At 39.7% G+C, this 15,520-nt stretch overlaps 1 protein-coding gene across 1 annotated transcript in view; it reads right to left on the reverse strand.

The window, feature by feature from the left end:
- Nucleotides 1-15,520, reverse strand: part of MCPH1 (microcephalin 1) — a 260,272-nt gene that overhangs the window by 228,882 nt on the left and 15,870 nt on the right. Inside the window, exons 4-8 of the mRNA XM_016185613.2 lie at nt 11,524-11,611; nt 11,001-11,115; nt 10,198-10,338; nt 6,340-6,429; nt 2,508-3,662 (exon numbers count right to left, since the gene is read on the reverse strand). Coding sequence (XP_016041099.2) covers nt 2,508-3,662; nt 6,340-6,429; nt 10,198-10,338; nt 11,001-11,115; nt 11,524-11,611 — 1,589 coding nt within the window. The remainder of the gene's footprint in view (nt 1-2,507; nt 3,663-6,339; nt 6,430-10,197; nt 10,339-11,000; nt 11,116-11,523; nt 11,612-15,520) is intronic.

A 15,520-nucleotide genomic window follows, 5' to 3' on the forward strand; every position in this document is an offset into this window, starting at 1 on the left:
TATGTAAGTAACTCTTTCTAGCACACACTCTAGCTAGTTTGTTTTCCATAGAGTACCCAGGGTTACAATAATGAAAACATGAGTCAGACCTGGTCACTGTTGTCTGCAGAACACCCACATAGCTTATCACATTGAAAACCAAGGGAGAAAAAAAAAAAAAAAAAAGAACTCAAATCTCATTGGAGCCTGGGGGCCAGTCTGGTTCCCAGTTGCCTTTACAAGTTGTTTCCACATCTTCCTTCAGCTCAGTGACCTTCTGCTGTTCCTCTGACCTGCAGGAGGCTCCCTGAGCATTCTCCTACTTCAGAGATTCCCTCTTTCTCCAGAGGCAGAAAGGGGAATCCAGCAGTACCTTAACCCTTGATCCCTGCTCCTTTAAGCCCAACTCTGAGACCCAGTCACTTCTTCTCAGAAGCCTTCTGGTGGTGCCCTTTCTGAAGCTGCCTAGACCTGTGGTCTATCATGCTAATTCTAAATGCTATCCATCTGCTTTGGCAGCACTCAAGCTCTGTGAGGGGTGTGAGTTACTTCCCTGTTATTGCCCTAGATACTCAAGAGTGCCTGTTACACAACTGAGCACAGCACCACACAGGGTGGCTAGTGAACCTCGGAGGGAGCAGAATGAGGGTGGTGGGGCAGCAAAGTATTTGCAGCAGTATTTATTACAGTCAGCTGTTTTTCTTTACATGAGAGAACTATAAGAGTTTAGAAATAAAAAAATTACAGGTTAATATGATTTTATAGCTTGGTTTACAAAACCAAAATTAAAAGCTTCTCCCTTGGTTTCTGTTCTGTGAGAACAAAAAGAGGCCAAAGAGGCCCCTGGGAGCCTGTGTTGCCGTGTACTCCATCTTACACACCAGCAAGGGCGACAGTAAGTGTGAACCGGAAACAGGACTTACGAGAAAAGGCTTTTATTTCAACATGAGAGGGTTGAAGAGGCAGAGTCTACACAGAATGGATTTGACTATTATACAACTTCTACTTCTGTCGAGTCTCCAAAGGAAACTGCAGGCTATCAGCTTTTCTCTGTAAGTCCTAAGGATGAGTAGCAGCTGAATTTAGAGGCTCGATTACATGTGCCTCTCCCTAACCTACATTCTGTCTAGAAAGACATAAAGCCAGACAACTCTAGAAGGCATCCAGATATCTGGGCACAAAGCACAGCTGTTCTGCTCTGGGCACTCAGGCACCTGGGAACCTGTCTGGGCACACTCACGGTGCCACACCATAGGGTCACTGAACTGACAGCTCCTGGGAGGGCCAGCATTACCTGCTTCTCTTCTAAGAGCCCCAGACCTGGAGCATCCAGGATACTGGAGGAGTTTCGGGTAGAGCCATCTAACTGCTTCCAAAGGTACCCTTTCCTTTCTGAAAATGGGTATTTTAACTTAACTTGTATTTGCATTTTATTAGAAATTATTCAAAAGTTTAAAATAAACAATATAGAAATTGAGAAGAGAACACAATCTTTAAGAGCAGGCTATATTTACTTTCCAAAACAATCAATACATAGCATTTTACATTAACTTCAGAGTCAATGTGGTTTTAAATTACTCTGAAAACACACTCTAGGCCTAGTGCAACAAAAAATAGGGTTTCTAGTTGAATTTTTTAAAAGTATTTTCAGAAAGATAAGCTATAAAAACTAAGTTAAAATATATAAAATTGATTTTATCATCAAACAATTTGGGGACATTTATATTCAAGGAAAAGATACACACTAGATTTGTGACTAAACATGTTTGAAACCTAGAGTAAAGAGGAGATAAAAGTATAAGATTCCTTCATTCTGATTTCTAAAACTTATTTGTTCTTATAGCCAGGAAGTGTAAATTGCAACAAGAAAATTGTGCAGTTTCTTGTTTTGCTACAATTACACTTTGTCACTATGGTTACATTAAGTTACAGATATGAATAAATGCATTTTAATGAGATGCTTAACAAATAGAAGTTAAATAAGGACTGTCATAATGAACTCTCACACTTTAGCAAAATATTAAAAAGACAAGTCTTTTCAACTAACATTATCCAAGGTATTTTCAGAAGTAAATATTAATAAAGTATGTCCATATTTATTGGTCATTCCCTCTCTTTTTTACACAATCACTGGCTTACATTACCTCAGTTTTTCTTCTACAATAAACAGCTTCACTGCTGTGAGATGGAAGTTTAAAAAAACCATTGTCTCACTGAACAATTATCAGATTATATATGGAGAAGTTATGTTGAAACAAGGAAATACTTTCATTGTAGTCTGTTATCTACACCAAACAGGTACCACGACTCTTTTCACCTATTAGACGAAACAAGTTTGGAGAATGGTAATGCTGATTAAGATCAATGAAACTGGAAATATCATAGGGTGGTAAGTCATCTATCTCTAAAGAGTTTAACACGATAAAAATTCAAATCATAAGAAAAAAAATTGAGATACACTTTTAAAGCAGCATGCATTATTACATAATCCCATCACAAAGATAACTTGGAAAAGGGGATTCACATACTTTCACTATATCCTCTGGGTAAGTTCTCCCTTTCTTCTGTAGAGTTTTCCACATTAGATTCATCTAAAAGATTTGGTTTCAATTTACTTTGTGCTTCAATGTCAGAGTTTAACACTTTAGAAGTAGTATCTTCTTTCTGCATGCTTTTTATGACACACAATTTTTTTGTGTCCTGACTACTTCCTATCCAAGGTGTTGAATCGTGATGCTCTTCTTCTCTCTGTTGTTTCTGATGACTGAGCTCCTTACTGGTGTAAGAAAATCTACTCCGTCCTGGGTGTCCATCTTCCCTTTTTGGACAATTCTCTGGAAATCCTTCAGCTGGTGCTTGCTTGGTATTCATGCAAGTCCAAGTACTACTCTCTTCACCATCTGTAGGATTCTGATGCTGGCAGCTAGTATCTGCTGCCGATTTAGTGACGACACCTGACCTATGGCTTTTGACAATGGAGGAAAAATCAGACCTTTCTAAGATGTTTGCCCTCTCCTTCTTAGAAAGGCTTCTTCTGCATTTCAAGTGAGTGGGAAGTGCTGTTGTCTGAGACTGAGGAAGTTCCCTTGAATTCCTTTCCTTAAGATTGTCAGGTGAGAAATAATCATCATATGAAGAGTCTCCACAGTCAAGGCTGCCCATGTTCAATGTACTTGGGAACTGCAGGTTCTGTTCTGACTGAAATAACTGTAATTTGGGCAGGGCAGATTTCATGCTGTACCTTCTTTTCTTTAGTTTTTCTCCTGGGAGAGAACGTAAATTCTCAGACCTTCTTTTTCGTTTTGTTGAGGAACCCTTGGATTGTGGGTATCCCATGGTATGGCTTTTAGCTGCAGATAATCGAAGAGACAAAACATTCTTCTCTTCCAGACTCTCCTCAAACAAACACTCAGAAACCTTCTTATCAGGAGTGATGTCTATCCCTACAGCATTACGCTGCCTATTTGTTTCCTCCTTAGAAATATTACTACTCACAGATTTCTGAGGTGTTAACTGACTGAGGGAAAGGGGAGATGCTGACAAGTGGATGTCACTCATTTTCAGAACAGGTGGAGAAGCACACACTTTACTTTCAATATCACTGACAACTTCCCGCATTTTTCTTTCCCGATTTCCACAAATATCATCAAACGAGGTATGCAAATCATCAGTAAAGGAGTCACCTGGAACACAGTAACAAAGAATTCACTTTTCTAATAAAAAAGAACTTTAAAAAATGGTTTAAGTATTACATAACTTTCTGTTGACCACTAAAGCAACACTTTCAAGCACAGCTGTAAGTTGAGAAGAGCACTGACATGGTTCTTCACATTGCCATCCATAGGCACCTTAAGTCAAGATTTCTAACTAGGGATCCTGGTCTTCTCTGTGTATATGTGACACGATGGGGTTCATTGGGTGAAATCTCTAAATATGTTCTGCATGCAGACATATGTGCTTTCTCCCCAACCCCCCAGGAGAGTACTGACCCTAAGTTACCAACTTCACAAGATCAACATTTGTATTAGTTAAGAACCACTGCTGCCTGGTCTGCATCAAATTCTTGTCTTCCCTCAAGGCATTTCACATGAAGACAGTCTACACTGTCTTTTGCTGAAGATGGCACAATATATGTATATTCAAACATGACCTACTGAAGGCTTTGACTTCACATGTATCCTGCATGTTTCCTAAGAGGAGCCAAAGATACTGCCTACCTCCTGGCCTTGCCTCTGGGTGAAAATTACTCCTCCCCCAACCTCCACCTAAAAGTCTGGGGACTTCAAAGTCTGTGGATCCTTCCAGACTTCACCAGGCCTATTATACAGAACCTGTTTACAAACATACATATCAAAGTATTATCACTTCTCACTAGGGTATATGCTCCCAGAACACAGAGTGCCTTCTGGAGTCTAAAGCCTCTAGCCTGGGGTTGGCTGACCCTTAGAGGGTTTGACACTGGCTGAGTGGATGGAGGGCATGCCCTTTACAAAAACTACATCACATTGGAAATAGCTAATGGACACTAAAAGAATTTTGCTGGTAAAGAGGAGGAACAGACAGTTAGAGGTAAGCCCTCTAGGAAGCATGGTCCCATATCTATAATTACTTAGGCATTCTAAGACTTGAAGTGAGGTGCTAGAAACAGGATACCTTTCATTTTAAAAGCTGGATAAGTTTCATATGTATTTCAAGCAGCTGACAAGCAACAGAATGTGTCATAAAGTGTGAACCCCATGGCCCAGGAGGTCATGCAATGGCTAAAGCACTGAATTCTCAAGCATGAGGTCCAGAATTCAATCCTTGCAGTACATGTACCAGAATAATATTCTGGTTCTCCTTTTCTCTTCTTTCCTATCACTCACATTAAATAATAAATAAAATCTTCATAAATAATACATAAATTAATTAAAAGTGTGAACTCTCAAGTTATATGGCTCAGTTCCCAATCCCAGGCAGCACACTCACAAACCATACAATACAACATAAGCCATCTGACCTCTGAACTCTAATCTAACCTAGGCTTCTCACTGGTGGGACAGGACTAGCAGAATTTAATTCCCATGGCAAAGGGAAAAACTAATTGAGACACAGAGCAGAGACCACAACAGTCAAAGAGAATACCATATCATTTCCAAGATACTTAAGAAAACCATATGCATCAGGTGAGAAGTGAAAAGATGGAGATTTAAGATAAACGGGTAAATAATTTCCAAACATAACAAAAAGATTCCAAGTATTCTTGTGTGAAAATGAATTTTTAGTTTCAACTTTTTTTTTTAATCATCACTAGGGTTATCTCTGGGGCTTGATACCAATTCTACAAACCCACCACTTCTGGTGGTCATTATTTCCTTTCTATTTTTATTTGATAGGACAAACAGAAATTAAGAGGGGAGTGGGGGGGGGGAGAGAGAGATCACTTGCAGATCTGCTTCACTGCTTATCAAGTGTCCCCCCTACAGGTAGGGAGTGTGGGCTCAAATCTAGGTCCTTGTGCATGGGAACATGTGTGCTCAGCTGAGTGTGCTATTACTCAGTCCCCTACTTTTAATTCTTAGTGTTTTGAATACTGTTTAGTGATCTGCAACTATTATAAACTGTGCTTTTTCAAAAAGTAGAACATTCTGTATTATTTTAACCACTATGGACATGATTCTTCTGGTTTTTGTTTTTGTTTTTTTAAACTCCAATATCACTTAAAGAAGAAACATTGAGACTTATAGGACTTTTGTTGTCACAAAGGTACATTTTGACATTATTGCAAGACATTAATTCATTTCACTTTCAACCAAACTATCTTATTCCATCTAAGGGACTTGGGTCTCCAACCTCCCCTTGGTAACTCTCCCTTCTAGGAGACTGCTGTTAAGGGATCTACTTATGGGTTGGAATGCACAATCACCCATGAAAAACTATAACCATAAAACTCATTCAGAGTGAAGTATGAATATATGTATATGTATATTTACACACACACACACACACACACACACACAAGCATTTGCTGATCTACACATACTTCATGGATCCCACCAGCCATTACAGTCTGTGAAACAATTTTCCCTTAGTTCTCTTTCTTTCGTCAGTCTCTGCAGTGTTAATCGCATGCTGACAAAAATCACAAGAAGTTTAAAAAAAAAAAAAAAAATGAGTGCTTAATTCTGTGCCTAGAAAACTCACTGGGACCAAAAAGGAAGCTTAATTCATATGAATAAGTCATACCTTCGTTACAATACATAATCTTAAGAGCACAATTCACAAATATTGGAGTTTCACTACTTATTTTTCATTAGAAGAAATTCCAAATAAGAAAAAGCACAATATCCTCAAAGTACCACAGAAAATCAATAATTTTACCTGAATGTGAAGTATCATGGGAGATGTTCAAAGATGTTTCACACAAAGCATTTGCTTGATTGTCATGAGATATTTCAATCATTTGGGAAGCTGAAAACAAAATTGAATTAACTCATTAGATACACGTTTATTTTTGAGTAGGTGAAAACAACAGTAAACCCACTCATTCTCATTATATTAATATTTAACTGCATATCATCTTACTCCTATTCTACACATTCTAGGGTCATATAAAGTCATATGCACAAAAATATAACTCTATTATAGATTATGAGAATCACAAAAAATCATCTATATGATTTATACTGTAAGAAAGTATAAAGACATAGAATCATAAAAGTTAGCAGAGGTTTTGAAAAGCTAGATTGCCTGGATCTAAGAGGATGATTCACAAGCCAAATATTACTTATACTTTACAATTTTTCATCTTGGGCACAGAAATGGGTCTACGAATTAAGAGGATGAGAAGTTTTGTTTCTTCTTAAAAAGAGAGGAGAGACTAAATGATGAAATATTGAGAAAGAAGGCATCATGGAAATTCTAAAACATTTATACACCCCTAATGTTCAATGCAGCATTAGTCACCATGGACAAGATATGGAAATAACGTCAGTACCATCAATGAATAAATGGACCATGAAAATATGATAGAGGGGGTCGGGTGGTAGCGCAGCAGGTTAGGCACACGTGGCGCAAAGAGCAAGGACAGGCATAAGTACCCCGGTTCGAGCCCCTGGCTCCCCACCTGCAGGGGAGTCGCTTCACAGGCGGTGAAGCAGGTCTGCAGGTGTCTATCTTTCTTTTCCCCTCTCTGTCTCACCCTCCCTTCTCCATTTCTCTCTGTCCTATCCAACAACGAACGACATCAACAACAATAAGAACCGCAACAAGGCTACAACAACAAGGGCAGGTGTCTATCTTTCTTTCCCCCTCTCCATTTCTCTCTGTTCTATCCAACAACTAACGACATCAACAACAATAAGAACCGCAACAAGGCTACAACAACAAGGGCAACAAAAGGAGAAAAAAAAAAATGGCCTCCAGTAGCAGTGGATTCATGATGCAGGCACTGAACCCCAGCAACAACCCTGGAGGCAAAAAAAATATGATAGAAGTACATGCAACAAAAAATTTAACCAGAAAAAAAGGGGAAACTTTGGAATTTGTGACAACAAATAAAACATAATGGACCCTGAGGGCTTTATGCTAAGGGATTGTGGATGTATAGGAAGTTATTTAAAGGAGTGCCTGGAAGAAATCAGGTTCTCTGTTCCTGCTGCTCTGGGGCTGTTCACCTTTTCCTGGGACCTGCCATGGAGCTAAGCGCTGGTAACTAGCTTAAGGACTCATGGCTCCATGCCACATGGCTAGCCAGTTTTTCCCCATTTGTTTATTCTGCTAGTTCGGTTTTATGTACTTGAATAACCTTTGGTGTAATAAACCTCATATCTGATAAACCCTGCAAAACTCAGACGTCTTTTTGCTTTTAATTACTAAAAGCAATATTCTCTCTCCCTCTCTCAAACACACATGTGCATATTAATTTATATGTGAGTCTAAAAAATAATCAAGGAAATAAGCTCACATATACAGAGAACAGACTGGTACTTGCCGAGAGAGGTAGGGAGTAAGAGAGTAAGAGTGATAAAGTGAAGAGTGCCAAAGGGTACATACTTACAAAAATAAGTTGGGAGTGTAAGGTATAGCATGCTGACTAATAATACTATATTATATATTTGAAAGTTGCTAAAAGAATAAGTCTTAATGCTTCTATTTAAAAAAAAAAAAAAAAAAAGGCAAAACCCAAAATTTTCTAGGCTCCACAACCCTGTTAAGGCATTTTAGAAACTGGCTTCTGGAATAGTGGGAACATGTTCAAGCTCTCATGTTCCTGCTGCTTCAACTAGTGAGGGGACACGTTTCCTGACTAGAATTCTCTGGATAAACACAGAAGTCTGTTCCGGTTTCAGGAGCAGTGTGGTCAGCTGCCCTCTCGGCTGGGGGCCAGAAGGACTGGTGCCCAGCTGGCCCCAGGCCCCTCCACCGGCTCTACTCTGCCCCCAGAAGTAGGTCGCAATGTGGCACCTCATTGCTGAGTTACAGTAGCTGGTCTGACACTTTAGTCTCAAGTTGTGAAGTGTTTGTTCTGTCTTGAATCCTCCCAGGAAATGCAGCCTAGTCTGACCACTGTACCCACCAGCAGGCATGGATAATTCCGTTAGCAGTGCTGAGTTTTGAGCTTTGCAGCAGATCCTGGACTACAGTTCTCTCTAGCATGTGGTGACAGTCTGACTGAAGAAGGCCAGCATATAAGCTGAAGCAGCACCTTGAGTTTAAGTAGCCTTGTCCAGACCCACCACAGCACTGAAGTTCACAGCAGCTAGCATTCTCATTCCAAATTGTGCACATAATAACATCTGCTTTTCCTTCTGTGGATAATATGAAGCACTTCACTTTGTAGTGTTCTGAAAGTTGTGTCAACTGAGGTGATACCACTCAGGATGATGGAATTAACCCCCTGCATATTTATGTGTGGGCTTGAGCAGCTTCCTGTCTGGCAGCTAACCCTCTGTCTCACAGTGCTCATGATGTGTAGGGGCACGGAAGGCATTGCTCTGCTCGGTCATTCTGGTTGTTATTTAGTGTATTGTCTATCGGTCATCAAGACCCTATTACCTATCTGTAAATTGCTACTTTGTATCTTATGCATGCTCTGTAACTTGATTTTTTTTCCCTTTTTTAGTTTATTGATTTGAAATATATTCACATTCTAATAAACAGTTATGGGGGAAAAACAGTAAGTCTTAAAAGTTGTCATAACAAAGGAATCTGTCTCTATCTGTGGTGGTAGGCGTTACTGGAACTATTTCACCATATACATAAATATCAAGTCATTCCATGTTAATTACATTTTGATAAAAACAAACAAAAAAACCCAACTCTAGCACTATTTCTGATAGTAACAAAAAATAACCAGAAGATAGACGATTCTATATCAAAACTCAAAAGTAGGGGCAGGAAGACAGCACCAAAGAAAGCTCCATTAATGGTGGAGTGGTACTTTAAAATGTCTCACTCTTTCTGCTGTTTGTCTCTCCATCTTAAAAGTATAAAACCTTTAAGTCCTCTGCTCATTGCCAGACACAGTATAAAAACAATCAAATGAAATTAACACTACTCTATAGCATCTTTAAAAATAGGGGAGAAAGGGGCTGGGTAGTAGCACACCCAGTTGAGTGCACATGACAGCTACCACACATAAGCATTCAGGTTCAAGCCCCTAGTCCCCACTTGCCGGGGGGAAGCTTCATAAGCATTGAAGCTGTGGTACAGGTGTCTTTCTCTGTTCCTCCCTAACCACTCCTTCTCAATTTCTGTCTGTCTCTATCCAATAAATAAATAAATAAATAAATAAAATGAAAACAGTACATAAATAAAAATCTTCTTTTAAAAAAGTGAAAAAAAAATCAGGTAAAAAATGACTTGAAATCACTTTTAAGTTGAAAGTAATACATATGCCATGATTCAATTTAAAGAAAAATTCTACCTTCTACACAAAGATATAGAAAAGTCTCTCTTTCAAGTGTATGTGTAGATGTGTGAAATCCTGACGAAAAACACATTCATTTAAAGCACAGGCTACTCATAGGGTCAGCAAGAAACCTCACATGTCCAAAGTACCTGCTTTGTCATGCACATGACCTAGTCCTGCTCTTCTTACTGCTGTGAAATAGGCAAACATGTACTGAAATCAGCAGACAACAACTAATATATCTAGGTTGAGTAAAAAAATCTTCCCAGAATGAATTTTTCTCACCTATTTGCCATATTTTCATTTTATAAATTAGAAGCACTTACAGGTAGGGGAGAGGTTTTCCCTTTTCTCCTTCATTTCCTGTAGCCTCTTTTCCATGATGTTGTGATGATCTCTGCACTTGGGGATAGTGGGACTGTACATCAAGGATCCATTAGATTCAAATACAAGAACAGGCATATCATCTGAAACAAACAAAAAAATAGTTTTGGGAGTTGGGCGGTAGCGCACATGGCATGGAAAGCAAGGACTGGCATAAGGATCCTGGTTTGAGCCCCCAGCTCCCCACTTGCAAGGGAGTCACTTCACAAGCAGTGAAGCAGGTCTGCAGGTGTCTATCTTTCTCTCCCCCTCTGTCTTCCCCTTTTCTCTCCATTTCTCTCTGTCCCAACAACAACAATAATAACTACAACAATAAAAAACAACAAGGGCAACAAAAGAGAATAAATAAATATTAAAAAAGAAAGAAAAAAAGATTTTTAAAAAGTTCCAAGCTAACAGAAATGCCTTCCTTCTCCAACAATCTGATTCCTACGAAGATGGGGAATACACCCATCCCACACCGTTTCTCTTCTCTTTCTGTCATTACCTGCTTTTCATCAATATCCTAGAGACATCATCCAGGATTCATTATACAAGTTCCTACAACCAACAGGTAACATTTTCTAAGTAACAATCTCCATAATTAGGTGCTAAGCTGAGAGCAATACATGTATCATCTTACTAAGCCTTCATCAAACCAAAAAGCAGGCATCAGAAGTCATTTAAAGATGAGAAAACGAACAGGCAGAAGAATCTAGGAAAATTAAATTAGTTGTGTACATACACACCATACTGTACTACTTACCTAGATTTTTTTTCTGCCTTTGTAGCTCTTTAGCCATTTTCTCAAATTTCCTTTGCAGTCTTTTGTCATTTTCTGGTGCTCTAGGAATAAAATCTTTGGGCTGCATACATTTGCGCTATGTGAAGAGGACACAGAGATTAATAATTCAATAACAAGACTTCCTTAAAAAGTTATCTTGTGCTACATAGGAATTAATACTTCTTACTGTGCAATGTAAAACAGTGGAGACATTTGTAAGCATCAATTAACGGTGTTCCACTAAGTAAGTAACTATGTTTTCTAAATTTGTGTGCTACATCTCAGTTTCCATAAAGGTTCTTTAAAGAGCTTCGTCCTCCTACTACATATGCTCTTAGTATGGTCGACTCTCATTTGTGTGTGTGAGAGAGAAAAAGAGAGAGAAGAGAACCCGTAACACCAAAGCTTCCCCCAGTGCAGTGAAAGCCAGGCTTGAACCTTAGTTGTATGTATGGTAAAACAGGTGTCTTCCCAGATGGGTTATCATTATGGTCCGTATAGTTACCTTTTTTTTAATTACACTGGATAAGCACTCACTGGTGTGAGCTGCAGGAAACAGTGACTCATCAATGTGTGCTCCAGCTGTCCTACACCTGTATAATTCAATGAACAATCTGGTGAGCACTGATATGATATATTCACAAAGCATCAAATCTGCACATTTCATTAGCAAAGAAATCCATTCATAGTACATTTTAATAGACAATTACAGAAGCCAGACCTTCTATCTTCTGCACCCCATAATAATCCACATTCCCAGAGGGTTAAAGAACAGGAAAGCTATGGGGGGGAGATACGGAGTTTTGGTGGTGGGAATTATGTAGAATTATACCCCTTATCCTATGGTCAGTGTTTTTTTTTTCCTTTTTTTTTTTTTTTTGCCTCCAGTGTTATTGCTGGGGCCCAGTGCCCGCACCACGAATCCACTGCTCCTGGAGGCCACCTTTCCCCCTTTTGCTGCCCTTGTTGTTGTAGCCTTGCTATGGTTATTATTGTCATTGTTGATGTTGTTTGTTGTTGAATATGACAGAGAAAAATGGAGAAAGAAGGGGAAGACAGAGAGGGGGAGAGAAAGATAGACACCTACAGACCTGCTTCACTACCTGTGAAGCGACTCCCCTGCAGGTGGGGAGGCAGGGGCTCGGATCGGGATCCTTATGCTGGTCCCTGCGCTAATGTTTCCTTTTTATAAATGAAAATTAAAAAACAAATAAATAAATATATAGCTTGGGACCTATGACTTATCCTGTTCTGATGCATTCAGAAGACTTAAAGAAAGAGATGAACATTGCCTGAGCTATATACACAGACTGACAGCAGCTGTAACCTGCCCTGACCCTCTGCTACTCATCCAGTTCCACCATGGACGCTAATAGCCTCTTCCTGCCACAAATGCTGCTCTGAAAGACTTCTATGCCTGAAGTTCTGAGAGTCTAGGTTCAATCACCAGCACCATAAGTCAGAGCTGAGCCGTGCTCTGAATGACCAGAGCTGTCTTTCTCCTTAGCTCACCATCCAAATTCCAGACAGATTCTGTATGTAGTTCATCCCTCCCTTTTGAGACCACATTATCAACTGCATTCAATACCTGTACTGTAAACTATTAACCCTCCAGTTAAAAAAAAAAAAAGAAAGAAATTAGTCTTTCAGGGCCAGACAGTGATACATCTGGTTAAATGCACATGCTATAATAGGCAAGGACCCAGGTTCATGCTCCTGGCCCACTATTACAGGGGAGAGCTTCACATGAGGTGAAGCAGTACTACAGCTGTCTTTCTTTCCCTCCCCTCTCAATATCTCTATCCAAGAAATACATACAATATTTTTAATCAGTCTTTCTTAGTAAATATTCAGTTCCATGAAGGCAGGGACTACTCTTTGTAGTCCCAATGTCAAAGAGCAAATATGCAAACCTTGTTTTCTGATTGACTGAAAGTGCACAGACTATCAACTGCAGGATTCTCTTTACTTGAAATGTCCAGAGTAGACAGAACCTGAGCAGACTAGTAGTTTCCTGAGTTGGGAGGCTGGGGGCTGATGTGACATAATGACATAAGGTTTCATTGTAAGGGGATGAAAGGCTTTGAATGGATTGTAGTGGTAGTTGCAGAACTCTGGATATATATATGTGTGTGTGTGTGTGTGTCACTGAATTGTACTTTAAATGGATGAATTATATGGTATGTGATTTATCTAAAGAGAGGGGGTAGGTGGTGGCGTACCTGGTTGAGTGCACATGTAACAAAGCACTAGGACCTGGGTGCGAGCCCCTGGTCCCCACCAGCAGGGGAAAAGCTTTGCAAGTGGTGAAGCAGGGCTGCAGGTGTCTCTCTGTCTCTCTCCCTCTCTTTCACCCCTCCCCACTTGATTTCGTCTGTCTCTATCCAATAAATAAATAAAGATAATTTAAAAAAAAAACCTGCAACTAAAGAAATAAACATTGGATACTATTACATGTCTGTTAGAATGGCTAAAACTAAAAAAAAAGACGAGTGAAGTCTCAGTGTTGGTGGAGCTGTGGAGCAAAGAACACTTAGTCTGCCTGCAAGAATGAGAAATGGGTCCAACCACTTTGGAAAAGGACCTGAATAATAATGAGATATACAGAAATCCACAAGGTCACCAATGAGACTGCTAGCAACTGTCCCCAACAAAGAAAAATAAATAAATAAAACTACTGAGCTGTAAAAAGAAATAAAATGACTGACCTACAAAACGTGGATTAACCTCAAACACATCATACTTTATCATGCTTTACTCAAACATGTAATGGATTAGCTCATCCATACAAAATCCAAGAAAAAGCAAAGCTTATTCCTGGTGACAGTAACCAGAAAAGTGGTTGCTTTGCAGGGTGGTGAGGTGAGGCTTAGGGGGCAGAGAAGCTGAGTGTAAAGGGACCCAAGAAATTTCTGAGGGGAGTGCTCTGAGGCTGAGATTCCAGTGATAGAAGTAGGAATGTAGGCATGCTCATTTAGCAAAACTCAATGTGATATATACACTTAAGGGCATTTAATTTTATGTAAGTTCTAATTTTACAAAGTTGCTTTATAAAAGAAAAACAAGCTAACCATATAAGTCTCCAATTACGGGGTGGAGGGGGTCGGGTGGTAACACAGCGGATTATGTGCACATGGCTCCAAGCGCAAGGATCAGCATAAAGATCCTGGCTCCCTATCTGCAGGGGGGTCGCTTCACAAGCAGTGAAGCAGGTCTGCAGGTGTTTATCTTTCTCTCCCCCTGTCTCCCCTCCTCTCGATTTCTTTGTCCTATCCAACAACATCAATGGCAACAATAACAAAAAAATGACAAGAGCAACAAAACGGGGGGAAAAAAAGGCCTCCAGGAGCAGTGAATTCATAGTGCAGGTACTGAGCCCGAGCAATAACACTGGAGGCAAATAAATAAATAAATAAATAAATAAATAAAGGGGTGGGCAGAATAATGATGTAATGAGAGATGTGAAACAAGCAGGAAGGAAAAGAACCAGACTAAAAGAGAAAGGCTTTTGAGAAATTCACCAGCTTCACACTCCAGTAGAATATGACTTCCTTACCTCTGCCACGTGAGGGGTGGGGAGAGGCGGATGGTGGTGGCTAGATCACATTCAGCAAGATTCTGATCACACCATTGAATACATAATCGTAGGAACTCAGTATTTCTTTTTTTAAAGAATTTATTACTCTTTTTAAAATTTTTTATAATATTTATTTATTGTCCCTTTTGTTACCTGTTTTTCATTGTTGTAGTTATTGTTGTTGTTATTGATGTCGTCATTGTTAGAGACAGAGAAATGGAGAGAGGAGGGGAAGACAGAGAGGAGGAGAGAAAGACAGACACCTGCAGACCTGCTTCTGCCTCTGAAGTGACTACCCTGAAGGTGGGGAGCCTAGAGCTCGAACTGGGATCCTTACGCTGGCCCTTACAGTTTGCGCTAGCACGGCTGAGCTACAACCCAACTACTAGGAACTCAGTATTTCATGAGAAACCTCACACTCAACCCAGTGGTAAGTACTATTATTTTTCTTGCTTCATAACTAAGGAACTGAAAGTCATGAAAGATTTTTACTGGTTTTTCAAAACTTGTATGCATCAAACGTTTGGGAAAAGGTATGATTTAACCTGGTAAAGGGTATATGTATTGGGAGATAGATTACCTTACTTTGAATGTGGCCCTGGGTTCGAACCCAGCACCACATGTGAGTACCATGGACAGTTACAAGGGAACTCCATGGATGGGGGAGTGGCACTGTGGCATCTCTCCTCTCTATCTAAAAGAAAATGTAAAAAACTGGGGGGATATAATATAATACAGTGATCAGGCGAAAGACTTTGATGCCTGAGGCTCTGAGGGTCTAGGTTCAGTCACCAGCACCACCATAAGTCAGAGCTAAACAGTGCTCTGGTACATAAATAGATTACATAAAATTGGTCCAGGAGTACTGAACATACATGAGCTTAGTGCTGCACTAAAAATTAAAGATCTTTCTTTTTCCCTAAGT

Source organism: Erinaceus europaeus, chromosome 2 (genome assembly GCF_950295315.1).
Source record: "Erinaceus europaeus chromosome 2, mEriEur2.1, whole genome shotgun sequence".
In the NCBI taxonomy this organism is placed as follows: domain Eukaryota; kingdom Metazoa; phylum Chordata; class Mammalia; order Eulipotyphla; family Erinaceidae; genus Erinaceus; species Erinaceus europaeus.